Here is a 25,716-nt window from a genome sequence, read left to right as displayed (position 1 = left end):
AAATATCTTGTTCTGACTGGTTATAGAATCTTTGCGTTGATCAGATGCGGTGATATGTCTGTAACGTCTGACTGTTGGGATAAAAACTAGGTCATACAAGTCACTTGAAAAGTGACTTATCAGTGCACGTTTCCTTTGTTTTTTTTAAAACTTGTTTAGTACATAGACTTTTCTTAACTGGCAGTGGAGCACTAGGACTAACAGCTGTAGGGGAAGTTAAAAAACACAACCCTTTAACTCTGAGCCACAGTGTGTCCCATTTCAAACAAATACTCTAAAGCCATAAAGTACAACAGCTGGAGCTGCACAGTACTGCTGGTTTAGAAAATATAAAGAGAAAAACAAGAATATGTGTTTTTTTTTCGGTTGCAGTGTTGATCGATTGTCGACACCAATTTCGGGATAACAGGGCTCATTTGTTACTCTTATTGATTCCTCTCTGCATCTCATCCATTGTTTCTTACATTAACCACTATAGATATGTTGCGAGGCTCTCGACATGACAGCACAGATCCGACGCACACCGTACCAATACGATTCACAATCACAGCGAAATACACCTCTACGCCACAGTCATGTGCTATCAGGACTCAAAACTGAAAAGCATAGTCGTCTAAAGTCACTAAAATGTTAGCAAAAAAAAAAGAAAAAGAAAAGTACAGATAAACCAAAAAAAAATATATTATATATACACATACATATATATACACACATATATACATATATATGTACATATACATATAAACATATATATTCCATAATTTCCATTTTTAAAACATTTGTATTCAAAATACATTATTATTTTTTTCAAGTCAAACCTATGAAATTGTCTTTGGTCAAGAAAAATATCTTAAAAACTACAGGCTATCAATGTTATTGTACAGGAATGAAAGAAACATGTACTCAAGATCATTTAACTGATCAAAAGGGGGAGGCTGATACCAAGTATCTAATCATTTTACATTTGGACTGCTCCAAATATTTAAAGTGCTTCTGCATTATTCCCTCAACATTTAATGTGAAAGAAACATCCATCATAGTAAGGCAGATTGGTTTCATCGACACAACGGTACTCTGAAAATATATATCCATTTGTTCAGAGGAGAAAGGACACCAAGAGTTTAGAGAGATTTAAGTGTACTCGGGCACAAGTAGAGGGCGACCCCCCCCCCAGAAAGATGATTATCAATCATTGCCGAAGAGAGATGTCAGAGCAAAAGATTCTGAGAGTATCATCACAGCTGTTGATATAAAACCGGGTGAATAAAAAAAATAGCAGCCTATTCACACTCCCATCTAATGATGCCTTTTTCATACAGCTGGAGACTTAAAAGAGGACGAAAGTTAAGACATGAAAAGAGTCTCTTTGTAAGGGACCTGCGGTGGGAGGGGGTTTGGAGGGGGGGGGGGTGACACGAGGAGAAGCTCACAATCCATCCACTTCCCGTTGCTGTAGTGGAGTCATGATGTCTGGAGGTCAGGGTGTATCAGTTGCTCTTCTGCTGAACATGCAGCAGCTGTTCTCGGTGGGACGGCTCCCCGGGCTCCGTTAAGACACCGGCATGTCACTATGGTGCACTTTGTGGTTTTAATGTCATCTGCTGGTACGGCCGTCTCAGGCCACACCGGCCTTTCCTGGTTAGGACGTTTTCCCAACTATCGGGTTGTCCCTGAAACAGAAAAGGATAACAAAGATGTGTGTGTTATTCTTCTGCGTGGACAAGCAGATAATGTTCACATGCCACTTTGAACAAAGAGCAGAACCTGTGCATGACCTCGAATGTGTAACTTTTGTTTTTATTTCAAACTAGATACACAGGTACTCTGCAGTCGAAATGCATAATGTGTAGTAACAGCAGTGCAGACTCACAGGCTGCCGTACTGCGCTGTGGTGTCGTTCCTGGTGTCGTGCTGCATCTGAAGTTCTTCCATGATGTTGCGGAGCTGTTTGAGTGTCTGAAAGGTCTCTTTGGGTTCCTGAATGGTGAACTTGGAGTACTCCTCCTGCTCCCGCTGAGGGCCCTGGTACACCGCCATGCTGGCACATGCATCTGTGCAGGGGACAAATACCATGAGATGGTGCAGTTGAAGGGTCAGGTGTGGTCAGGCTGTCAGACATCTGGGTGCAAATGTCTAATAGTTGGGTTGGAAATTTACACAGGGATCCCAAATGGCGTCAGCTTCACATTTACAAATAACTCAGAGTAATTTCAGAGTCTTGCATGCTCATGTGTTGGCTGCTGGTATGGTACATGTGAGAAAATTAGCCTGAATCAAATGTATAAAAGGGCTTGTAGTCTTACAGTAGTAGTAATACATGTCAGCTGCCTGGACTGAACTAGGACTGTCATTGTTTTGGATTAGCATAGTCATGGTCTTTAACAATTATATTTTGCTACAAGAATCCATTGATGCTCTGGTGCAGCGTTTGTAAAATCTGACATCATTATCATCAACAACAACAACGACAACAACAGGTGCTAATAAACAGACTCAGTGCTTCATCAACGGGCACTGACCCTCCATGTCCTGGAGTTTGGTGTCATTTGAAGACAGAAGGGAGAAGATCCTCTCTGTTTCCCGGTCACAGTCTATGTCGAGCTGCAGGTTGGCCAGCACGGTGCTGAAACAGGAGAGAAGAGTTCAGGAAAAAATGGGAGCAGAACGAATAACAGAGATCAACAAAGAGGAAACTGCCTCCATGGATCGAAAAGCACAAATGCTCCTACTGATCTATTTAACTGCTGTTAAAAAACTGAAAACTGCAAGATGTTATCTACTCAGACTCTCATTAACCTTATTTGTAATGTAAGAGGCTAAGGGCCGAATTTACTAAGATCCCAGATAGCGGGCGCTAAAATGTTTGCGCCCGCTAAAATATTGCGTGTTTGGTTAGTGCACGCAAAACAGCTGATCTACTAAGAGTAACCCGCTAAATGAAAACACGTGCAAACCGCAATATGTAAATGAGGGTTTTGCGCGTGGTAATCGTTTTCTCTGTCGAGTGGACAGAGAGCTGGACGGACGAAGGGACGGAATGACATTTGATCCGATGCATACAATGACAGCATGTGTGTGTTCATCTCTCTTGCGCTCTGTTTAGATAAATAAACACAAATCACTACGGGGCCCAACTCGTCATATAGTGACGAACAGGGAGCAGCTGCAGCGACAATCACACACCTATAATGTGTGTGTGTGTGTGTGTGTGTGTGTGTGCCGCCCATGATCCAGTGGATTAATAGAGAGCTCAGGTGGGACACACGGATCTAAACGCTCTGACCACTGACCAGAGGGATCAAAGACGGGTGAAGGCAGTGGTGACGTGTCTCAGTCTGGGACCGGGACTGAGAGACGGAGCTGAGCAGCCAGGTACTGGAGAGGGAGGAGAGGAGAGGAGAGGAGCGCACTGCAGGACAGACGTGTGCCGTGCGTAACGGCGCATAAAAGACTTTTAACACGGCTGTTAAAAACTGTTACAGAATTACCCAGACGTGAGGAAATGCAGAGATGTAAGATCATGGGGCTCTGACAGGTATCAAATCAATAAACGCATACGTTTTGGCAAAGTTGTATCAGTTAGTACATGGTTTTCAGACGTGGTAAATAAAGACGCAAAAACAGCCACCGCAATCTCTTCCTGGTTTGGTAAATCACATTGCGTGCGCTAAATAAATAAATTTGCATCTACTCCTCCCAGTATTTTGCGCGTTCTGGCAGAAACACCCATATTTACATATTCATCAAGGCAAACACGCTAAATGGATTGCACATGCTATTTTGCCCATTTGAGAGACGCAATCCTCTGTGCGTCCGGTTAGTAGATCAGATTCCACGTGTGTTTGCGCGTGCAATCACGTTTGCACACGTTTTAATACACGCAAACCTTTAGTAAATCCGGCCGGTTAAGTGTTTAACGACTGCCCCTGCCTGCTCTACCATCATATGGTTACCATGTATCCATGTGTATATGTTCACTTGCTGTACACACTCACATGCCACTCTTCACTGTTGTAGCTCAATGAGTTATGTTATCCAGTTGTTTTTCAACTTAGGATTTCAATTATCATCCACACTCTCGTAGACATCATACTCATATCAAATTGTCATACTGTCACATAAATTACATTAAATTCCTGCAGAATTCTCCTTTGGTAGTGTTTTATGGTATACAGTCAACGTATGTAAAGAAATGTCACTTTTAAAATCAAATCACGACTGTGTGACCTAGTATTTTTTATCAGATTCCCAATCAAATTGGATATTTATTGGGGTAAAAATTAAAAAGGCTAGATACCTGTCTCAAACAATTATCAAGAAAAGTTTGGTTGACTTCCTCCATTTCTCCCTACAGTAGAAATTTGTGACATACTTTCAACTTAAGGAAAGTGCTGTGCTGTCATGTTTGTTCTTAGTTTTTATGTGTCGATCACACACATAAAATCAATCTGTTTATAGCAACAGAAGGAGAAGAGCGTTTTGCATCTGCTGTAAAACGGCCCAGCAACTTTCTCTGCAAGTGCTCTCAACTCTGTTCTTTCTACACAACATGACTGTTCTGGTTCCTCACAGCTCTACTCTTGGACGGAGCACCAACACAACACGGTTTCAAAACAGCGGGGAGTGATTTTATGAAGTGTTGTGTTGTGATCTGCAACACATGTCTCACAAAAGAGCAGCAAGAATTCTGAATACTTCATAGATAGATCATGCTTTTTTTTCCCGCTGCTGGTGATAATGACAGTACGACAATGCAGAGGAGAGACTCACGCTGTGCAGGGCTTGCAGCCTGGTGCATTGTTACTCTGGTTTTTACAGCACTGCCATGCTCCACCGCTGTAGTTTGACGGGTGGAAGGTGGCCAGGCGTCCCTCGTTGCAGCGACTGACCTGGCCCAGCACCTCCAACCACTCGCTGGCCTCCACGCAGTTTCCTGCTTGTACGTACAAAGGCTTCTCAGAGTGGACCACCTGAAACATCTGACACAAGAGAAAGCACACTGTTAAAGAAATAATTTCCAGGTAATTTCCACAACATCTCATGTAAAATAGTAACAAACAGGCCGGAGCTGCCCGGAGACCACTGATGACTTTAACATTTCACCTGCTACAACGTTTCACATTAAAGTGACAAACTACTTGTTTCTCTGTTGACGTCAAAACTTGGAAATCTACTTTACACTCGTTTAGCAGTGTGTCAGCGATCACTCACAGGACTATCAATATACTATTTCATCATTTGTTTATTTTAACTTGGGGAAATGGTGCTGGAGGTAAAATTTCCATTACAAGGGGGCCATATTTCAGAAGTGATGACTGAGCATCTCAGGGGAATTGGCTCACATTTTTGCGGTTAAAGGCACTTTCATCCAGTTTCTCCACCGCCTGGATATTTTTGACATTGATGATGCAGAGGGCCTCTTTCCCTGGAAAGCAGAAGTTATTCTGTCAAGTGCATGTCAAGAACAATAATCAGCGACTGTCAGGAGTATTAATGATCTACATTATGTTATGTTAAACAGTGCGCTACTTATTAAACTTTACAGAGAAGACCCTTTAATAGAGTAATAATAGTGATTACTTTCTGTTGACATTAACATTTCCTCCTATGATAAACGTTTAGACAAGTAATATACTCCTCCAAATTTTCAGATTTGTTACAAATTACAGTATATACATAAAAAACAGTTCAATCTAACTGTGATGGACATGTCATAAAATGATGAGTCAGATCCTCAAGTCAAGTTCAGCAAAAGTTTCATCCCCAATTCAATAACTGAGCTCACCAAAACACTGACTGAAAAGAGTGTAATATGTTTGAATGGATGTGTGGGTGGTGGTGGGTATATGCTGCCTGCTACATGGTTGTTTTGTATTTACTGTCTCCATGTTTTTGTGACTTGTGTGTGTTTGTTGTTGGTAGTCAGACAGGTAGTAAGACAAGTTCTTTCTCTGTATTTGACTGGGACTTGTGGTCACAAGTCACAAATACAGACAACTCTAATTTATCACCTACCACTCACTCTTTCCTTAAATCCCCTAAGTGGACGTTATTTACTTTACAAAGCCCTCAGAACTGAAGCACGTGTGATGTCATCAATCACTTAAAGCAGAGTAAACGCACTGACTTATGACCCGGGGTGGAGGAAACGAGTTTCCATCTGAACTATTTTACTTATAATGTAAGGGTTATTATGAATTTATGAAACTGTGTTCTTTATTAAGGCACTGACTTTTTACTAATATTAACTTTAACTTTTAATAAACATTTACAACATGACACTGACAGATTTCAGCTTTTAGCAAATAGTAAATTGGCACCTGTAACACTTGATAGAAAACCTCTCCTGTTAGCTTTATCTTATATTACATCGAGTTTTGATTTTTAAAAAAGTATGTGTTTGCAGTATGACGGTATGAAGTATGAAGGTCTCACCTTTATGTTTGTGGTAGGAGAGCTCTCTGCTGGTCACTCTGAGCCACCTCTTCTTAAAGTTTTTCTTTCCAAGGCGTTTTTTCCCCTGGGCCCGTTTCTGTACTTCCCTGTAGGCAAATACACAAGATTGAGGTTCAGACACATTTTTTTGTTCCGTTTAAATAAAACCGAACTTTAAACTTTTAATCTGACACAACTTTGAGATGACGAAGGAAGAGTTAATTGGAGTTTGAAAGAGTTGAAGCGTAATGCAACAAGGTTTGTTATGGTGTCATGGTTATTTTACGTCAGGTAAAAATCTGTAAATCTCCAACTGAGACTATATTAAAGAAAGGGAAATTTAAGATCAACCATTTCTGCTTGTTTTTGCACTTGACAGAAGACCATTAATCATTCCTTTCTAATTTGGATCTTGCAAGTCCTATGATATTTCAGAAAGTGTTATTCTAAATTGATGCAGTGACCTTGTAGTGTTTCATGTTCCCTGTGATGTAATTATACTGTACTGTAACGCATGGAAACTTGAGGCTATATAAGTTTAGTTAACTATAAATGACTGACTTTTTCTGAAGAGAGAAAAAATAGCCTCTCTTCCTGCCAGCCAGAGCTTCTGCCTCACAACTTGGTCTAAAATGGTTAGAGAATGGTTTAGAAGAGTCATCGTGACCTTCTCTTGTTCGGCTGCTAATGAACACTCACCCTTCCTTGAGAACCCAGGCGTCCTCCAGTCCACTGGACTCCTTGCTGACATTGGAGGAGATCTCATCCAGAAACTGGAAAACAGCGTTTACAGTGACGTCAGCTCTGACTATTTGAAATGATAAACAAATGCAGAAATGTTTCCATTTAAGGATCTCTGAGTGCATCACAAATACCTTTTTTACTTTTTCGATACACTTGTCCTCTTGGAATGATTTGAAGAAGTCATACATGTAGGTTTCTTTGAAACTAGACTGAAAAGAGAAGAAATATGAAATCATCATGAGATGAGAAGACTATTTCACCTCCTCACCCTTTAAAAAAAAAATCATTTCTCCTGTTTCACCAGTCTTAATGTCTTACCAGTTTTTTTGACAAACTACCCCAGCTGCCCAGGGTCTGGATGGTTTTTGAGATGAGAGTGAGTGTTCGGGAAATCTCAGGATCCTGAAATTGAACAAAATATGTAATATTACCTAAAGCCTTTATGCTAAAGGTCATGTGTGAACTTGGTGTGTGGTGGTGCCAGGGGCCGTGCGCTTACAGGATGATGTGAGCGGAGCTGGAAGGAGTGTGGGGAGAGGACAGCGACGGCAAAGAACCGCAGGAACACAAAGCTGCTAACAGCTGAGTACTGAACATGAGGGTCAGCTGTCAAGAGAAAGAGAACAAGAAATCAGCATGAGGAAAAACTGGAGAGTGGCCTTCATTACCATCAACTTACACAAAAACACGCTAAAGATGGAACTCCTGTTAAACTCTGGCTCCACCTTGTGGTACAAATATGTACTAAAATAAGATCAGAGTGTACAAGTTCAGTCATTTAATCTGTTATAAAACGTATAAGACAATATATCTACATTAAATAATGCAGCACATGGTGAAATAAATACATGAAAAATTAAAACAGAAACAATTCTAAAACAAGTCAATAAATTGTAAAACAATTGGGAGCAATAAGATGGTGAACTGTTTCAGAGGAACAGAAATATACAGGAAACACGTTTTATTAGTAAAATGATGACAGTGAGTGGGTTGTCATTTCTCCGACTAAGTGGTTGCAGAGACACAAACAGCTCTTACACAGACTCTTGCTTTTACCTGGGAAACGTTTGCAAGCCAGCTGTCTCAGTGACCTGAAGACGTCACACATGAGTGTGGGACAGCTCGAACTGGACTGGGTGATGGAGGAAAAGACCTTATGGACATAACCCTGTAGATTCTCCTGCAGAGGTTACAAGCACATTAGTTTTACTTGAAATGAACAAATATACACAAAATAAAGATAATAAAATAAAGAAAATTTAACTAAGCAGAATTTGGTTTCATCAGATCTCATGTTACTGGCGCACGTGTGTACAGGTTTGTAAGAGACAAGGACATTTACCTTGTTGACCTCTACGTTGTCACCTTCCTTTAGTTTAACAGGGTCTATTTCACATGTTTTGTTGGATTCACAAATCTATGAGGAAAAAAACAACAACAAAGAATTAGTTTCAGGCCAAATGTACTGATGAGAGAGACAGCGTGTTTGTGTTGTGTGGAATCACAGATTTATTTTCAGCTTTTTTTCTGTTTCTATCACACACTTACATTAAACTACAAAGAATAAAATGACATATCATGCGCTCGAAAAAAATTTTTTCTCTTGTAATAATGTGAGAGTTGGCTGTTGTATGTATCTGTTTGGAAAAGGAAAAAAAAAGTCAGAAGTCAAAAAAAAAGGACAGTTTCAACAAATGGTTGACGCAGGAACTTGTAAAAACTCCAAACCTCCAAACAAATTACCTCCGCACATCTGCTTGCTTACAGTGGAAATTTGAGTTTTCCATATTAACCCCAGTTACTCATGTCATGTCTATTCTGGCATTTGGATGTGTATGTGCGAGTGTGTGCAAGTGTGTGTGTGTGTGTGTCTTCATTAGTCATCTTAGTCACACCTCATCTATTACAGGCTTCAGCGTAACTGCCAGGTAATTTTTTCCCACAATCTTCATCATGTCATCAATGCAGCGTGTCGCCAGTGAGTTGCCACGGAAAATAGTGTTAGCCTCCCTGTACGGACACACAAATTTCAACCAGATATTAAAATCATTTTTGACCACATTTCTTAGCAAAAATTTCAAAAACTGTTTTAATTACTTTATCTTGGCATAGTTTTGAAACAGATTATAGAAAAGATCATTACCTCTACCACTTTTAAGGTCAAAGTATGACATTTTTTTACCCAGCATCTATGCTTTACAAGTTCAAAGTCAAAGTAAGGTAACTTGAGAATCTACCATTAAATGTCCACCCACTATTAAATACTTTTTTCCAGAGCTGCTTCCTGTTTTCCAACTTAATTTAGGTAATGTTATAATCTCATAGAAAAATGGCTTAAGCCAATAAAAGTCAAATCCCGGCTGTTAAAAAAAAGGGAACTCAACTTCAAAGCTCAAAGAATACGAGAAGTAACAAAGTGCTCATGACATTTATCTGTGTACCTGCGCTGCACGCTATGAATGAGTGAGTACTCACTGAGTGTTGTCCAGCTCCAGCGCCGCCACAGCAGAGACGAAAGGCACAAAGCGATTGTGGTAGAGCAGCAGACGAACCACGGGCAGAACAGCCTCGTGCCGCTCTCTGTAGATGTCCCCCAGGATGTGTGCTGCTGACGCTGAGATGGGCTGAGGGAGGCAAAGAGGAGAGAGCAGAAGGTGCAAGGATGAAGAGGGGAAGTGCAAGGATCGAACAGAGAAGGAAGTGACAGGAACAAAAAAACAATGTGCAGGGAATCAATTCCATGAATATACGCGATTTTGATGTCAGACACATTCCTCTTTTTATTCCTATTATAAAGGTTAATTGTGGTTTAATTTTGAAAGTGATATGTTGGAAGAGATGGATCAGTCGAGTTTTGAGATAGATATACACTTTATCTAAAGTATAAATCACATTGTCACAATCATTTGATGAGAAGAGGTAAAAAAAATAATGTATTTCATTCCAACTTACTGGGAAACCGTGTATATGCATACATCAATTTATTTCATAAACACAAGACTGAGGTGACTGTGCTTCCCATAGGAAATGCACACTAACAGGTTTTTAGGGTTTTCCCTCCATCTTAGGATTCACTGTAACTTTAGATTTCTCCTTACTTTCACATCTGGGGATTTGAGCAGCAGGTTGCAGAGTGGTGTGTAGCAGGCAGATGGCAGCACCGTGTCTTCTATGTAGGTCAGCTTCAATCGCAGGGATCCTAAATCATCAGACTTGGACTTGCTGCCGTTCCCTTTAGGCAGGAGGAGATACCTGTTAGTAGACCACAGGGAGACAAACTGCTTCTCAGTGCACTGTGCTGTGTGAGGAAACACAATACTGCACGTTTGCAATAAGAAACCACACTGAGTGAAACAGGTTGACACTGCGATGCAACCTCAGCAGACACCAAGGTCAACTGTATGACGATCACAGGTGAGTAAGTGAGTGTGTGTGACGCCACAGGCCGAGCACTTCACCTCCAGGTGATGCAACACTACACCAGTGCTCTCTGCTTCACTATGAAGACTAATCACATCGACAACCATCTACATAACACATTATTGTATAACACTAACAGTGTTTTTCAACCTCTGGGTCTTGCCTGAAATTCAAATGGGGTCGCCTGAAATGTCTACTAATTGTTAAAAAAAAAATTACTGATAAAAATATGATCTTAGCTATTTACTAAGCTACTTATTCTTTTTAAAATTATGATTAAAAACACCACACAATCTTAAATAACTGTATTCTATACTTTCACTTTCTCAAATATAAATCGAGTTCAAAGCTACTTTCAAAATTCTTGTTTTATTTTGTTGACATACTAGAGTCAGAGGGGATTTTGGATATCTCTTTTTATCACTCTGTAAATGAGAAAATACCACCATCCCTAAAAATTCAAATATCGCCATGTTTTTAGGAGTAAAATGTTGTATAAATCAGGCTGTGAATGATATATCAACAAACCCCTCTGTAAAAACCTTCAGAATATAGACAGGGATCAAACTGGAAGGTTTGGTGTCTGTAAGTGCTGCTGAAGTGGAGATTTCTACCTCAGAGTCTGAGGAAAAACTCATTTTGAGAGAACAGCCTTTAAAGACTTGTACATGTAAAATTCCATGTAAATCGTACTTTTACGACTGGTTGCGGGTACGGAGGAATTTTGGAGCCAACATAATTGTTCAGGAGAGAGAGAGCTTTACAATGTTACCTTACATGACATGGGTCAGACAACAGGCACGACACAGTATGTCACAGTAGCATGTTAACTTCTGGTGAATTTAGGAGAAATCTACTGTCAGAGACAAAATGAAGTAAAATAACCACCTCAATGTGGGTTTTCTACCATTTCTTTTGACTTTTCTGAAAAAAGACATGTTAAGAAAGAAAAATAGCCCAAAATCTCAAAATTGATCAGTGCATGAAAAAACAGGGTTTTGCCACTAGTTTTTGCCTTTATCCTAACTCTTTCATTATTTGACCTAGCCAAGTAATATTGGTGTCTAACCCCATGTTTTCTGGGTCTGTGAATCCATTGGACTTGTCTAAATTGTACTGGCAAGATTACATACTTACTTACAGTACCATACAGTTCTAATGAATTTATTCTTATTGGAATGGGTGGTTAACACGTAAGGTAGAAATAGGGCCTAGTTAGATGCTTTCTAAAAAAAAAGACATTAATTCTATGATGGAAATTGTGCACTGTAGTGGTATTTGTATTTTCTAGTAACATTTTGCACACTGATCCACCATTACGCTGCAGTAAAGCAATAGAACGATAGACTAGCGAGACAAGACACTGACAATAGAAGAACAAGGGAGAGAGACTAAGAGACATGACACTGACAATAGAAGAGGGCAGCAGTGGCTCAGCGGGTAGAGCGGGTCGTCCAATTGGTGGTTCGAATACTGCTATCTCCCAGTCTCTGTCATAGTGTCCTTGGGCAAGACACCTTGCTTTGTGTGAATGTGTATGAATGATCATGGTGGTGGTTGGAGGGGCCATTTGGCGCAAAATGGCAGCCATGCTTCCATCAGACTGCCCCAGGGCAGCTGTGGCTACAGTCATAGTTTACCACTGTGAATGTGTATGAATGAGTAATGGTTACTGTAAGCACTTTGGGTATCAGGTATAGAAAAGCGCTATATGTAATCCCAAAAGAACAAGAGAGACAGACTAGAGAGACAAGACACTGACAACAGAAGAACAAGACAGACAAGACACTGACAATAGAAGAATAAGAGAGACAGACTAGAAAGACAGGACACTGACAATAGAAGAACAAGAGAGACAGATTAGAGAGACCAATGAGAGAGATGACAAACTAATACATTTATTGAGTATTATATTTTTTAGGTTCCCTTTGTTAAACATTGTCCACTGGTGTGATAATATGAAATTAATAAAGAAACTGATGGAGCCCTATTCAATTTTGAATTATTTACATATTACTAAATACAATTATATATATTTAAAGCAGAAGTTAGCGAAATACTTGTGTTAATATAAGTCTTAAATAGTTCTATCTTCCGACAGCAATCACTTATATAGAGTGTTTGGTCCGAAACACGGGTCTGTCAGTCACTCTGCTCTGCTGTAAGCCGAGGAGAAAACTTTCCTTGTATCCTACAACCTTTATCCAATGAGGAGAGAGAACGGCATAAAGGGGCGGTCCTCTCTGTGTGTGCAGCCAAGGGATGCGTGTGAATGTGGTGACGTAGGGACGAGGGCGGGGACTGCTAACTCCATCGGCTGACAGGAAGTTAGCCAAAACGATCGGATCGCTTACTTCTGCTTTAATACATACATTTCAGAAAAATATTTTTTTTTCCCACTTAGATTTGTGTTCATGTCAACCACCCAAATATGCAATTACTTAAGGTAAATTTTACTTATTTTTCGCATAAATGTGCTTGTAACAAATTGCCTTAAAGCAGAAGTAAGTGATATATTTGTGTTAATATAAGTCTTAAATAGTTATATCTTCCGACAGCAATCACTTACATAGAGTGTTTGGACTGAAACACGGGTCTCTCAGTCCCTCTGCTCTGCTCTGAGCCGAAGAGAAAACATTTATCGTATCCTACAGTTTTTATCCAATGAGGAGAGAGAACGGCATGCAGGGCTGTGTGTGCAGCCAAGGAATGCCGTGAATGTGGTGACGTAGCGACGAGGACTGTTATGGTGCGTTCAAGGAAACTCGTATTTTTCCGACCATTAAGTGGTACCAGTTCGATCTGGTACGAGTTCACCGGTCGGAAGTTACGAGTGGCCGTTATAGTAACTTTCACCGGTAAAACAGGTCGGAAAAACACGAGTGGGTTGCCTGAAACGCTACAAAGTCGTAAGTTGTGACTTGAAGCTGTAATTTACGATTTCAAAAGCCTGCCTGGAACGCAGCATTAGCGAAAACGACCGGACCACTTACTTCTGCTTTAATATATAATAATACTTGTAATCACTTATCTATCATGCAAATATGCTAATTAGAATATTACATGGTCAAAACATGTATCAGGCACCAGTATTCCTGGTCTAGGAGGAATACAAAGGAGTAATGGTCATTTTAAGAACCTGAAAAAAACATGTGGCGATATTTGAATTTTTAGGGCTGGTGGTATTTTCTCATTTACAGAGTGATAAAAAGAGATATCCAAAATCCCCTCTGTAAAAACTTCTGACTCTAGTATGTCAACAAAATAAAACAAGAATTTTGAAAGTAGCTTTATCCATTGTTCAGTTTTTGGTTCTGGAAATGTATGCAAATTAGTGCATATTTAATTAGATATTGCCTCATTTACATATTTAAACACACAATTTGACAAAACTTGTAATACAAAAAATATTTGTCTTAATGTAAGTGATAAACTTGGGAAGTTTCAAGGTGATATCTGTTAGTTAAAAATGTTACCCTATTCACCTGGGGTGTCTCCCCGGGCTTCCTATCCATCTTGGACGCCATCTTGAAAATAACACCTTTCTAGTGGTCAAACTTTGGTAAACTTTTAGTATGTTATTAAGGACATTTAATACTATAAAAAACAGCTGAGAAACCTTTTGTTAGAATTTTTTTGGGGTCAAGTCATATTTGCACCTGACTATGGACCAGTATCTGTGCATTTACCTTTACTTTTGTGCACATCAGCCAATAAGGTTCCAACATCAAATCTTTGTGAAAATAACAGTATTTAGGAATCTTTACGATCAATTAATTGTGGCGTTTAATACCACGATTAATTGTGAAAACAAGTAATCGTGACATCCCTAGTCACAAGCCAAAAAAGGTTGGGAACCACTGATGTATATAACAATACATGTGAGACGAAGAGCGATATATAGTTGAGTACTGAAAGTAATCTGAATTTGTTTATTTATGTCACACCTGTGTGGCAGGTAACACCAACAGGAAGGACTGTCTAGTTTTTGTTTTTTGTATTTGTTATTGTGTCTTGTAATCTAGTATGGGATGGGCCACAGTGGTGGCATGACACGAAAATAAAACATTCATTCATTAATTCATACAGGCCAAATAAGTATCAGATCATATTGACCTGAAACCAGCACATCACACCAATTGTATGATTTATTATCAAGGAAAAACAAGAGCGTATCTGCATATGGAAAAAACATGGGGAGAAAATGTTTCATGATGGGATGGGCATAAAATATATTAACATGAAAAAGTGAAAACATGATGAATGAACTGGTTGTTAACTGGTTTCTAGACAGAGTGCTGCGAAGGAAGACACTGTGCTCTTATAAAAAACAGCACAACAGACACATACTGTAGCACCCTATAGTGTCAATGAATATGAGAAATGCTGCGTAGCGTAGTTAGCGATATTCAAATGACAGACATAATGTAAACACTGGAGCTTATATACAGTATGATTGTCTTCTAACTGGGGCAATGCTGCCTTTAGAAGGAACTTAGCATCACACAGATTTCACAGGTTTAATTGAGAGCTCCTTGTGAACAGAAAACAAAAACCAAACAGCACATTGATAAATGCTAATTTACGTTTGCAAATAGAGTATAGTAAATAATGTATGCACAACAGATGATTGTTACATTCATACAACTAGAAGATGTTTTATTGTAACTGCTCTATGAAGCTAATGTGCTCCTACACACACACACACACACACACACACACACACACACACACACACACACACACACACACACACACACACACACACACACACACACACACACACACACACACACACACACACACACACCATCTACTTCCTATTCCCAAGTCTGATGGTCCGCTTAAAATCAAAGGTTTTGTTCAATTGTTAACTTTGTTTGAAGTGAATGCTGTTGATCTGTCTGATGCGTGCATTTCTCCTTTTAAGCCAACAGATGGTGCAAAACACAAAGTGGTTCAGTGTAGAGTTGAACTGCAGTGCTTTTAAAACGCTGCAGCCATGTACTATGTAGGTTTTGTCTATAAGCTGCTTTACCTGTAGCCGTGGTAAAAACAGGCACAGAGACGTTTCTCTGAAGAAGTCACCTGATAACCTGCATCAAATCTCCCAAGCTGGGCAGTTTCTATGTGAGCTACATGGACTATTTCCAGCGTAAACACGAGATATGAGGTACTGCCACCATGCAAAAAGCCACCCACGCACTCAACTCACAGCCCTCATGTACCAACAGATTGCTATCTGGCATAATCCCAAATCACCTACACTGACGCAAAGCAAGGAAACACCCACACACAGTGGAAAAACTGCTGAACACTGAGAAATCTAGGAAGATTCTCAAATCACTTTATACTTCACAGAGGAGTGCGAATCCTTATAATGGATAAACAGGACACAGCTCTTAAAGACAAAGACTACCACTGCAAGAAGCTCCACCTCATCTCGTGTAACGACCTGATCTAATTAAGAGGAAGGCGACGGAGGCGTGACGTCAGACTGACGGTTTCTGCCTGGTTTTGTGTAATGACCAGTAATACAACAATAACGACCTGGACTTTATTTTCATCATTGTCTCTTTTTTATGTTTCCACTGTCCATTTATTTCTATTACGATGGAGATATAAGTCCCTGTCTGAACTAAGACAAAAAACATCACCAGGTCTCAGAGTTATAAACTTGATCCAGGACTAGTGCATGTTTACAGCTCTAGCAGTTTCACATTATCTTCCCCGGAAATCTAAAATGGGCCTATTCATCATTTTCATCCCTGGGTGTACATGAAAGCCTCCAGGACAGAACAACAGGCTCATGTTTAGAAATCATCCTTGTGGTGTATTTGTAAGATTATGTACAGTACGTTCTCTCTGTAAAATACGATCTATTCATTGTAACAAACTGTAGATGCTTGCTATGCACCATAAATATCATGTAAGAGATTCTGTTAATAAAAAACAAATCTTTAAAAAAAAAAAAAAGAACAACAGGCTCATGTATGAGATGGCAGACTGACAGTTTTTATCAAGGTGCCTGAATCGTGAGCCGCCGGAAAAGAAGTACAGCTAAATGATTTGATTCTGCAAATCACTTTTTAAACATGAAAGATTGCTGTTAAGACAACAGAGTGGAGATTAAAGTGGTGTAACACGCTATTACTATCTGTATGTTTAATTAGTAAAAATATCTATTTGCATGTGTAACAATTAGAAAACTGTCAAACAAGCTTTATTTTCTGACTTGAATGGTTGTCTACTGTCACTGTCATGTGTAAGCTGTGTTGTACTTGATCCCTGTCTTCAATAGAAAAACAAAGCCTGACTTGAGTCTAAATAAAAGCTGTGTAAATATTAATGGATGGATGTAGCACAAGTTATAAGGTAAGTCTAGAGTCTAGATTTATGAAAGTTTTCCTTTTCACAGTGGGTATCCACCACTGTAAAGTATGTACACTGTACTGTAGCAGCGAGTGTGAGAGCGTGTGTGTGTGTGCAAAACATCTGTGTTTCAACTTGACTGAATATGACTACGAAAGAAAAGGTGTGATGTCTGTGAGCAAATTATGTAACTCATGTGACTTCTATCCAAAATCCTGATTTCACATTTTGTATTTGTGCCTATTGAATGTGGATGGTGCATGTCTGGAAAGAGAGGACACGGCTCCTTCTGTCTCGTCCTTACCAGGCTTTGTGGATGTGGTCGTTCCGCAGGATCTTGACGGGGACCCGCGTCTCACCCAGAAACACGTCCTGAGCCAGATTCTCATTGTTCCACAAATCAACTCTGCAAAAGGAGGAGGATGAGAACTGAAACCATGCATTACATCTATGAATGTAAGGCATTATGCAACATCAAACCATATCTACAGTACATCAAGTAAGACACAACTTTTTTTTTTCTGTGTGTGTGTTTGTCAAAAACACGTGACCAGTGACCACCCAGCTCTGATAGGGTAACAGGGACAAAATAACTGTCACTCCTGAGTGGTGCTTGCTTACCTGCTCGGTGCATACACGTCAATACAATACTTGTGCAATGACATCACCTCAAATCCAAACCTCAAAACCATGCATGAGTGTTTACCTTTGACTCTGTCTAGTCTTACCCAGTGAGCTATGAGTCCACTGTGATGGAAGCCCCACATATCCTTAACCAGAAACCAAGGCTCTCTATCAGTAGTCAGAACACACCACATCCAAATTAACTTCTTTTTGTCCTTGTGTTGTTAAGAAATCATTTTTCTTCTGTCAAGACTACAGAGGGGGAACAAGGGAGCGAGGGGGGAAGAAAGAGAGACAAAGAAATGAAAAGAAGAAGAAAAAAAAACTCACTTGATCTCAAGTTTTTCAATGTCCTCCTCCTCCACTTGAAAATGAGACTTTTTAGCGTAGCTGCTGGAGCGCGTGACCTGAGGATGAACATGTCAAGGCTTACTCACTGGTTTACTAACGGCGATGTAAGCGGTAGCTCATCTGAAAAACCCATGATGTGGTTCAACAGAAAGATGAGTAGTTTCACAATATACCTCAAAGAAGAAGGTCTCTTCAAAATGAGGATTGCTGGTTTTCTTCTTTACCTTTGTTTTCTTTTGGTCAGACCTGAGGAGACACGTCACACACGAGACACTCTTGATACTCACATTTTAAAGACTTTCCCAGCACACAGTCAACAAAAATGCCAAATAAAAGCCGTAAATCCATGTAACTGCACCCCAAGATAACCATTAAGCTGCTACCTTAGTCTCAGTTTCCTTAAGCAGCTACAATTTGGTACAAATACATGAGAAATGTCAAACTGATATGAACTTCCCTCTATTGGCTCAGTCACTTTTAACATTTTTTCTAAGCACTACATGCTCTGGCCTCTGGTTACACAGCTGAGCTCATGATCCAGTAAATGCCAGGGCGTGACTTAAAATCCTCAGATGTTGTCTTACTAATGAAGGTGAGCACACATCTACAGACAGAGCCAAAATGTTTTGGAAGACCCTGACAGCACAGCCTCGGGTCAGCCAGTTCAATCTGATTTAAATACACTGATTTAAAAAACTGAATGTGAATCTAGGATATAACACTGTGTGTATGTTGTAAGGAAAACCTACAGTAAGCTTCCTGTCGTGTGTGTGTGTGTGTGTGTCAACCAGTTACCTGGCAGGTCCAACAAGTGACACGGTGGCATATGGGTCACAGTTCTGCCCACTGATCAAAGGCAGCTCCTGGCACTCGATTATCCTACAGGGGAGGCACAAAAAATTACATTTGCATTAATTATAATGCAAGGGGGCACAACATGGACTTTTGGTGAACAATGTCCACATAATATCATCCTTATAAAATGAAGAGCTACGTTTTTGTTTACATTTGCAGTGGCCCACCCTTCTAAATGCGACTTATCATCTTTAACACTCAATATTTCAACCAATTATGGATCATCAGGCTTTAACATGGCCTGGAGAGATTAACTTCATAAATGATAAACATTTCCTTGTTGGTTTAACAGATGCATCAGTGGAAATGCTCCTGCTATTATCCCTCTATACACTCCATGATCACAGCAGTGGGTATAAAGAGATTTACAGTACTTCAAACAGGACACCATTTTAAAGTCGACTATGTGGCCCCAATGTAACACAATGACAATTTCAAAAACAATGGATATTTCCAAATACCGTCTTAATACTTTTTTTTTTTTTTCATGTCTTGCCTCAGATGACGTTCAGTTGGAAACAAATGAACTGGAGAAGCCAGGTTAGCACCCATAAAAATATGAGAATCTAATTTCAGGGCAGCAGCATCATTATGATAATCATCTTCCTCGCAGAAACACAAAACACTAAATCATGTTTCATGTAAATAATACATAGAGTTCACTTATTACTTGAATTTGAATTTATTAAAGGATAGCCCCTTGATATGTAGCATCTCATTTTCAAGGGGGTCCCTGAACAAGCATATACATAGGACACACAACATCAACAATACACTACATTACATTGTAGACATAAATAACATGACAATACAATACAACAAATACAGACATCTTGCTCACACACTCCCACATACCACCCCTACCCCCATAAATTTAACAGAATAGAAATATTAAATAACATAGTAGGAATAACGAAATAACAAAATGGAGAAAGAAAGAATAACAATGGAAGAATCAATTAAGTAATTAACTAAAAACAAGAGCAGTTTGTTTTAAGATGTAAATATAGTGACCTCCTGAAACAATGTAAAGAGGTAATAGAACGCAAAGAAGGAGGGAGATTATTCCAATCAAATGGGGCTTTATATTTGAATGACCTTTTACCAACCTCTTTAGAGAGTCTAGGAACAAAGAAATAAGGGAAGTTAGTATGTCTAAGTGGGTATGGGGAGTTGTATGGAATCATAAGTTCTTTTAAATAAGGAGGACAATTAAAATAAATACATTTGAAAAGAAAATGGAACCAATGAGATTGCCTTCTTAATTTGGGTTGTAGCCAGTTCAGAGAATCAAACATGAGACAATGATGTGTTCTAAAAGGACATCTCAAAACAAATCTACATAAGGAATTAAATAATATAGTCAGAGATTTAAGGTGAGTGTCAGAGGTGTTTTGATAAACAACATCAACATAATCAATAAGTGGTAGTATCAGTTGTGTGATCAGGGTACGAAATTAAGAAAATATTTTGGGGGCAATTTTGGCCCCCACAGTCCAAAAAGTGGGGGCATTTTCAAAATACTTGGGGGCCATTTCATATATATATATATATATATATATATATATATATATATATATATATATATATATATATATATAAATAACAAACTATAAGTTTAGTTTAGTTTAGTATGTTTATTTCGGTCTCATAAAAACAAATACAGTAGACAAATATAAAGGTATAAATACAAAACAAAATAAATCAGAACAAAAAACACAACAAGCAAATCAATTTACTTTGACCGAAAAGGTGTAGGCTGAAGCATCAGCTTATTTTGCCTACCCTTCTTAAGCTATATAAACGCCTATCATAGTCTATAAACGATATAAATAATGGGTTATATAAAGTTATGGTTGGTCAATATTAGATATTAGATATTACCAGTAATATGAGAATATCACTGGTAGGTAGGGCTGGGCGATGTGGGGGGGCTGTTGTGAACTCAACAGTCGTTCTGGGGTGAGCAGCCAGGGCCGTTGTATAGGGGAGAAAGGTGATGATAATTCTAGTGGCCCATGCAGCGCCCAGTAGGGCCCACAAAAAACCCCAGTAGTCTAATCTTTGTATAACTGAATTATTCTGCATAAGACCCTGACTAATACTCATAGTAATGCTGCATTAGCATCAAAACAAAGTAGGCTAAATAAAAAAAATGATAATACATACGTAGTCTAAGCAAAAAAGTGGAAACGTGAGGGGGCAGGGGCCCACTTTAGTATTCTTTCAGGGGGCCCAGAATTCCTAGTAACGGCCCTGTGAGCAGCAGAGCGGCCGCACCGTGACCACGGTCCACTCCAACTGCCTGGTGTCCCCATTGCGCACCATGCGTCTTTTCAGTCACTCGTCCGAGTTCTCCTTACTTTTTCTTTTGAGACAACATTCATTCTCTCTCTTTCTTTTATTTTTTATTTTACCGGCGGTGTCAGCTGATGTGCCCGTCTGCAGCAACCCAAACAAATACACGTGTTGACTGGCTCTATTCCAGCCACATGATTGGTTCGGCACGGCGCAACTCTCAATATCATTGGCTATTTGTATTGTTTGCCAAAACATGGATGAATGAAACCTATCGACCATGTCTCATATTTCTATTGAGGAAAAGTTATTTCACAATTTCTACCGTTTTATCACCCAGCCCTAAGTGGGCTATTGTCCCCCTCCTACCTGGGAAACAGGAGGGAGACACAGCTCTAACTACACAACACCGACAAGGACTGAGAGCCGCATGTTGCAGTGACGTTATAAGATTATTATTTTTTTTAAACCCTGCAAATAATAAGCCGACGAAAAGGTGCAACTTGCCACTTAACTTTTTGTCGATGTAGGCTATTATTTGCTGGGGCTTTCGGGGGATTCACTGTGGGCCACCGCCAGTCTGATCAGGTCCATCGCAGCACAGCAGCTGCAGCACTGCCCCGCTGTCACATGACTCTCACGTATCAGCGCAATCTCGTTTACATCAGGAGAATAATGAGGCGCGACGGTAAATTAATGAAAATAAAGTCCAAAGTCCGATATCAATCCAAAGTCCAAGATATTTAAATGTGTCAACTTTGTCAACAGGGGATCCATCGGAAAAATAAATATGAAAATCAGCTGACTGGGATTGAAGATGACGTGTACTAAAAATCATACTACATGACTTCTTTTTGTTCAATACAAGTTTGTTCTTGCAGAACCAGTCTTGAACCATATCAAAACCGGACTGTAGAGAGTTCTGGATCTGTGCTATATCTGATTTAGAGGTGTATATGACAGTGTCATCGGCATATAAGTGGGTATGACAGTTGGAGCAAATTTTAGGCAGATCATTAATAAATACAGAAAAAAGAAGCGGTCCCAGTATGGAGCCTTGTGGAACACCCTTATCGATAGTTAAAAAGTCAGACTGATGACATTGAAAAACAACACATTGACGACGACCATGGAGATAAGCATTAAACCAGAGAAGAGCATTTTGATCAAGACCAATTGCAAAGAGTTTGTCAAGTAGCAAATAGTGGTCAACCAGATCAAATGCCTTAGATAAATCAATGAAAATTGCACCAGTAAGATTACCCTTATCAAAGGAGGTGAACACATCATTTGTAAATTTCAACAAGGCAGTGGTAGTGGAAAAATTTTGTCTGAATCCTGACTGAAAAGGTGATAGAATATTATTTGAGTTTAAGTACTGCGACAGCTGGTTAAAAATAAGCTTTTCAAAAGTTTTTGCAATTGTGCAAATAATAGAGATAGGGCGATAATTATTTACATTAGATGGATCACCTCCTTTAAAAACGGGAGTGACCTTGGCACATTTCCAGATCGAGGGGATTGAACAGGTGGACAGAGACAAATTAAACAGGTCAGCAAGGGGATACATCAGGACATGTGCAGCAAGTTTAACAAATTTAGCTTCAAGGCCATCAGGACCAGCACTAGTGTTATCTCTCAATTGACGTAAAGCAAGAAAAACATCGTTGGGCAAGATCTTTTTAAAGGAAAATGAATGGTCAGAGAAGGTACTAAATGAGGGGCTGGCAGTCCAATAGGAATCAAAGTGAAAGGAATTACAGATGGAAGAAAAATGACAATTAAAGGCATGAGGAATAAGTGATGGGTCAGAGATAGTTTCATTATTAAAATGAATCTGGGATAGAACATTTTTGTTATTTCTGTTGAGAACGAGGTTCAGTCGTTTCCAGAACTGTCTTGGATTGTGAAAATTTTGTGACAGGCTTTCCTTGTAATAATTAGACTTTGCGTTCCTGGTTTTGACTGTACATTCATTCCTAAGTGATCTGTAAGTGTCCCAGTCGGTAGAGTCCTTAGATGCACGATATTTAGCCCATGCTTTATCCCTCTGCTTAAAAAGATTAAGGAGTTCTGAACTAATCCAAGGAAGGTGCATACCTTTGACTCTGACAGTCTTCATCGGAGCATGTTTCTCAATAACGGAGTTTATTTCGGAGTAAAAGAAGTTCCATGCTTCCTCAACGTAAGGAATTAACTTAAATCTATCCCAATTAATAGTAATCAAATCATGGATGAAATTATCTTCATTAATATGTTTACATTGTCTAAATGTAATAAATTTAGGAGGAGAGCGTGGAACTTTTATTTTCCAGACACAGAATATAATAGAATGGTCACTTAAACAATCAGACATGACTCCAGACTTAGCTATTCTGTCAGGATTAGAGACAAGGATCCAGTCAAGCAGAGATGAGGATCTAAGGTCAACTCTAGTGGGTTCATTAATAAGTTGTGTGAGATGTACACTATCAAATAAGTTTCTGTCCATATGAGAGGAGCGATGAAGCCAGTTGCTGTTGAAGTCACCCAGAATAATTAATTCATTATGGCTCCCAAGAGAATTAATGGTAGATAAAATGCACATGGTAGAATCAGCAGGAGCAGAGGGAGGCCTGTAAATATTACCAATTGTTAACCGTTTGTTTTCATGAAAAATTATATTGATGAAAAGACATTCAAAATTTACTGGCTCAACAGTAGGACTGATATGGCAAGAAACTAAATTTGATGCGACATAGGTTGCCACGCCTCCACCTCTAGAGGACCTATCAGCTCTATATAACACAAAATTTTCAATTTCTATCTCATCATCTGTGATGTTATCATGAAGCCATGTCTCAGAAATAGTAATGATGTTTGGTTTATGAAGAGTAACCCAGGCTCTTAATAAATCAATTTTTGAGACAAGACTCCGAATGTTTAGGTGAATAATCTTCAGTCCCTTCACTAAATCAATTGTATCTTATGGAAAAAATGACAGTTCAGGTGAAAAAAGTTTGAGTGGGGGAGATAAAGTGAGAGTGGGGAGCAAGAACAAGAATAGACAGAACACACACTTACAGACAGACATACAAACGCACACACACAATGTAACGACACCATGAAAAGGTCTTAAATCAAAGACTCAGATTGCAATGTTATGCAAGTAGAAATAAGGAAGGGCCCTATTTAATTCAAAGTAGTATGCAGACAAAAATAAATAAATAAATAAAAATAAATACTAATAAAAACTTTACACCGAACTTAAAATTGGGCTTACCAGGATTAAAATACAGTATAATATAAAAAAAAAAATTAAAATATAATTCAATTGTTAGTAAAGCTAGTTATTAAATGTTTTGCTTATTTAGATACTGTGATTGTACAATGTTGACTTGACTGACCAAACTTTTTATTTAAACTTACTTGATCAATCATAAGTTCTAATTATTGATTCGTAGAGATGCTCTTTGTGGTAGAAAAATATTGGTTGTGATGCCTGGGAGCAGCACTGGACACAGAACAGACGTCTAACATATTTCTATGAATCTGGTTGCCATTCAAAATAATTTTCTCTATTTCAGTTCGGTCCAGTTTATCAGCCCTCGGTCTTGCTTATCTGGCATCAGTTGTCAAGATCACTATTTAAGAACGGTGCTCGGTTTCCAAACAGACATGGAGGTGGAGAGCAAAGCAGAGTGTCACCGACATAAAAACAGCACCGTGCGGCACTGATAGCCGGGTGTTACAGTCTTCATTTAGAAGGAGCGCTCTGCCCCCATGTTTGCCTCGTGTCACAGAGGGAGCACTGCTATTTTCACAGGTGTTCCAGGTGACAACAAACAGACACTTTCGGCACTCTAAACAGGATGTGGCTGCTAAGCAGGAGCCACCAGAGAATAAGAATGAATTCAGCCCAGCACTAAGTGATGCCGGAGGGAGAAGCCACACAGAGAGCGAATGTCAGGATGTTTGTGTATCATCTTCCAGGGTGCCATGACGATATTCCCTGTAGTCTCTCCTTTGCATCTTGCTCTCTTAAACTCATTCCCATCTCTGTCAATCTCTGGTGACTAATCACACTGCAGCAGGGTGCCATGCAGACACAGATGACTGAACGTGTGCACATATGGTGAAAGCTCACAGTTGACTGTTACAGCTTAGGCAAACAATCTGAGTGACACAGTGAATGACGGCAGCAGAAAACCACAGCGGTTGCAGTGTGAGAAGCACAGGCTTCCTGCTCAGATGCCATCACTTCCTCCTCATTAGCCTGCTCTTCAAGTATGAATGGGGGGGTGCAAAACATCACACGTAAACAGCAGCAGGTCTGACATACGCACACATACACTTGTGCGCACATGTGCTCCACCTAAACCCTTCAATGAGCGCTTTCTTTTGATCCTACTGTGTCATTTATCTGGCAAATATTTTGATGTCAGTTGCTGAGCTGGGCCATAGAGGCCATCGATAAAGAAATACTGTGACACACACAAAACCAAAAGCAAACTGCGTAGAACTAAGATTGTGAGAAAGATATAATATCAACATTTTAAACCAGTTTCACCCAACAACTCTACCTGAACTTTTAGATGTTGTCTCACACACTAGTGTCAACTTGCCGCTTTGATGTGA

At 39.5% G+C, this 25,716-nt stretch overlaps 1 protein-coding gene across 1 annotated transcript in view; it reads right to left on the bottom strand.

The window, feature by feature from the left end:
- Positions 1–758: 758 nt before the first annotated feature.
- The window catches only part of rasa2 (RAS p21 protein activator 2), a 38,614-nt gene continuing 13,656 nt past the window's right edge, over positions 759–25,716 (bottom strand). The window contains exons 6-24 of the mRNA XM_085795425.1: positions 18,742–18,825; positions 18,120–18,192; positions 17,926–18,002; positions 17,276–17,377; positions 10,278–10,431; positions 9,655–9,803; positions 9,075–9,189; positions 8,522–8,596; positions 8,236–8,359; positions 7,679–7,785; positions 7,498–7,581; positions 7,311–7,388; positions 7,135–7,208; positions 6,436–6,542; positions 5,343–5,425; positions 4,771–4,979; positions 2,520–2,623; positions 1,871–2,051; positions 759–1,670 (exon numbers count right to left, since the gene is read on the bottom strand). Of these exons, the coding sequence (XP_085651551.1) occupies positions 1,640–1,670; positions 1,871–2,051; positions 2,520–2,623; positions 4,771–4,979; positions 5,343–5,425; positions 6,436–6,542; positions 7,135–7,208; positions 7,311–7,388; positions 7,498–7,581; positions 7,679–7,785; positions 8,236–8,359; positions 8,522–8,596; positions 9,075–9,189; positions 9,655–9,803; positions 10,278–10,431; positions 17,276–17,377; positions 17,926–18,002; positions 18,120–18,192; positions 18,742–18,825 (2,011 nt within the window). The 3' untranslated portion in view covers positions 759–1,639. The remainder of the gene's footprint in view (positions 1,671–1,870; positions 2,052–2,519; positions 2,624–4,770; positions 4,980–5,342; positions 5,426–6,435; positions 6,543–7,134; positions 7,209–7,310; positions 7,389–7,497; positions 7,582–7,678; positions 7,786–8,235; positions 8,360–8,521; positions 8,597–9,074; positions 9,190–9,654; positions 9,804–10,277; positions 10,432–17,275; positions 17,378–17,925; positions 18,003–18,119; positions 18,193–18,741; positions 18,826–25,716) is intronic.

Source organism: Trachurus japonicus, chromosome 13 (genome assembly GCF_045865225.1).
Source record: "Trachurus japonicus isolate A0001 chromosome 13, Traja_1.0".
In the NCBI taxonomy this organism is placed as follows: domain Eukaryota; kingdom Metazoa; phylum Chordata; class Actinopteri; order Carangiformes; family Carangidae; genus Trachurus; species Trachurus japonicus.
This window is presented reverse-complemented; position numbering and strand designations above follow the sequence as displayed.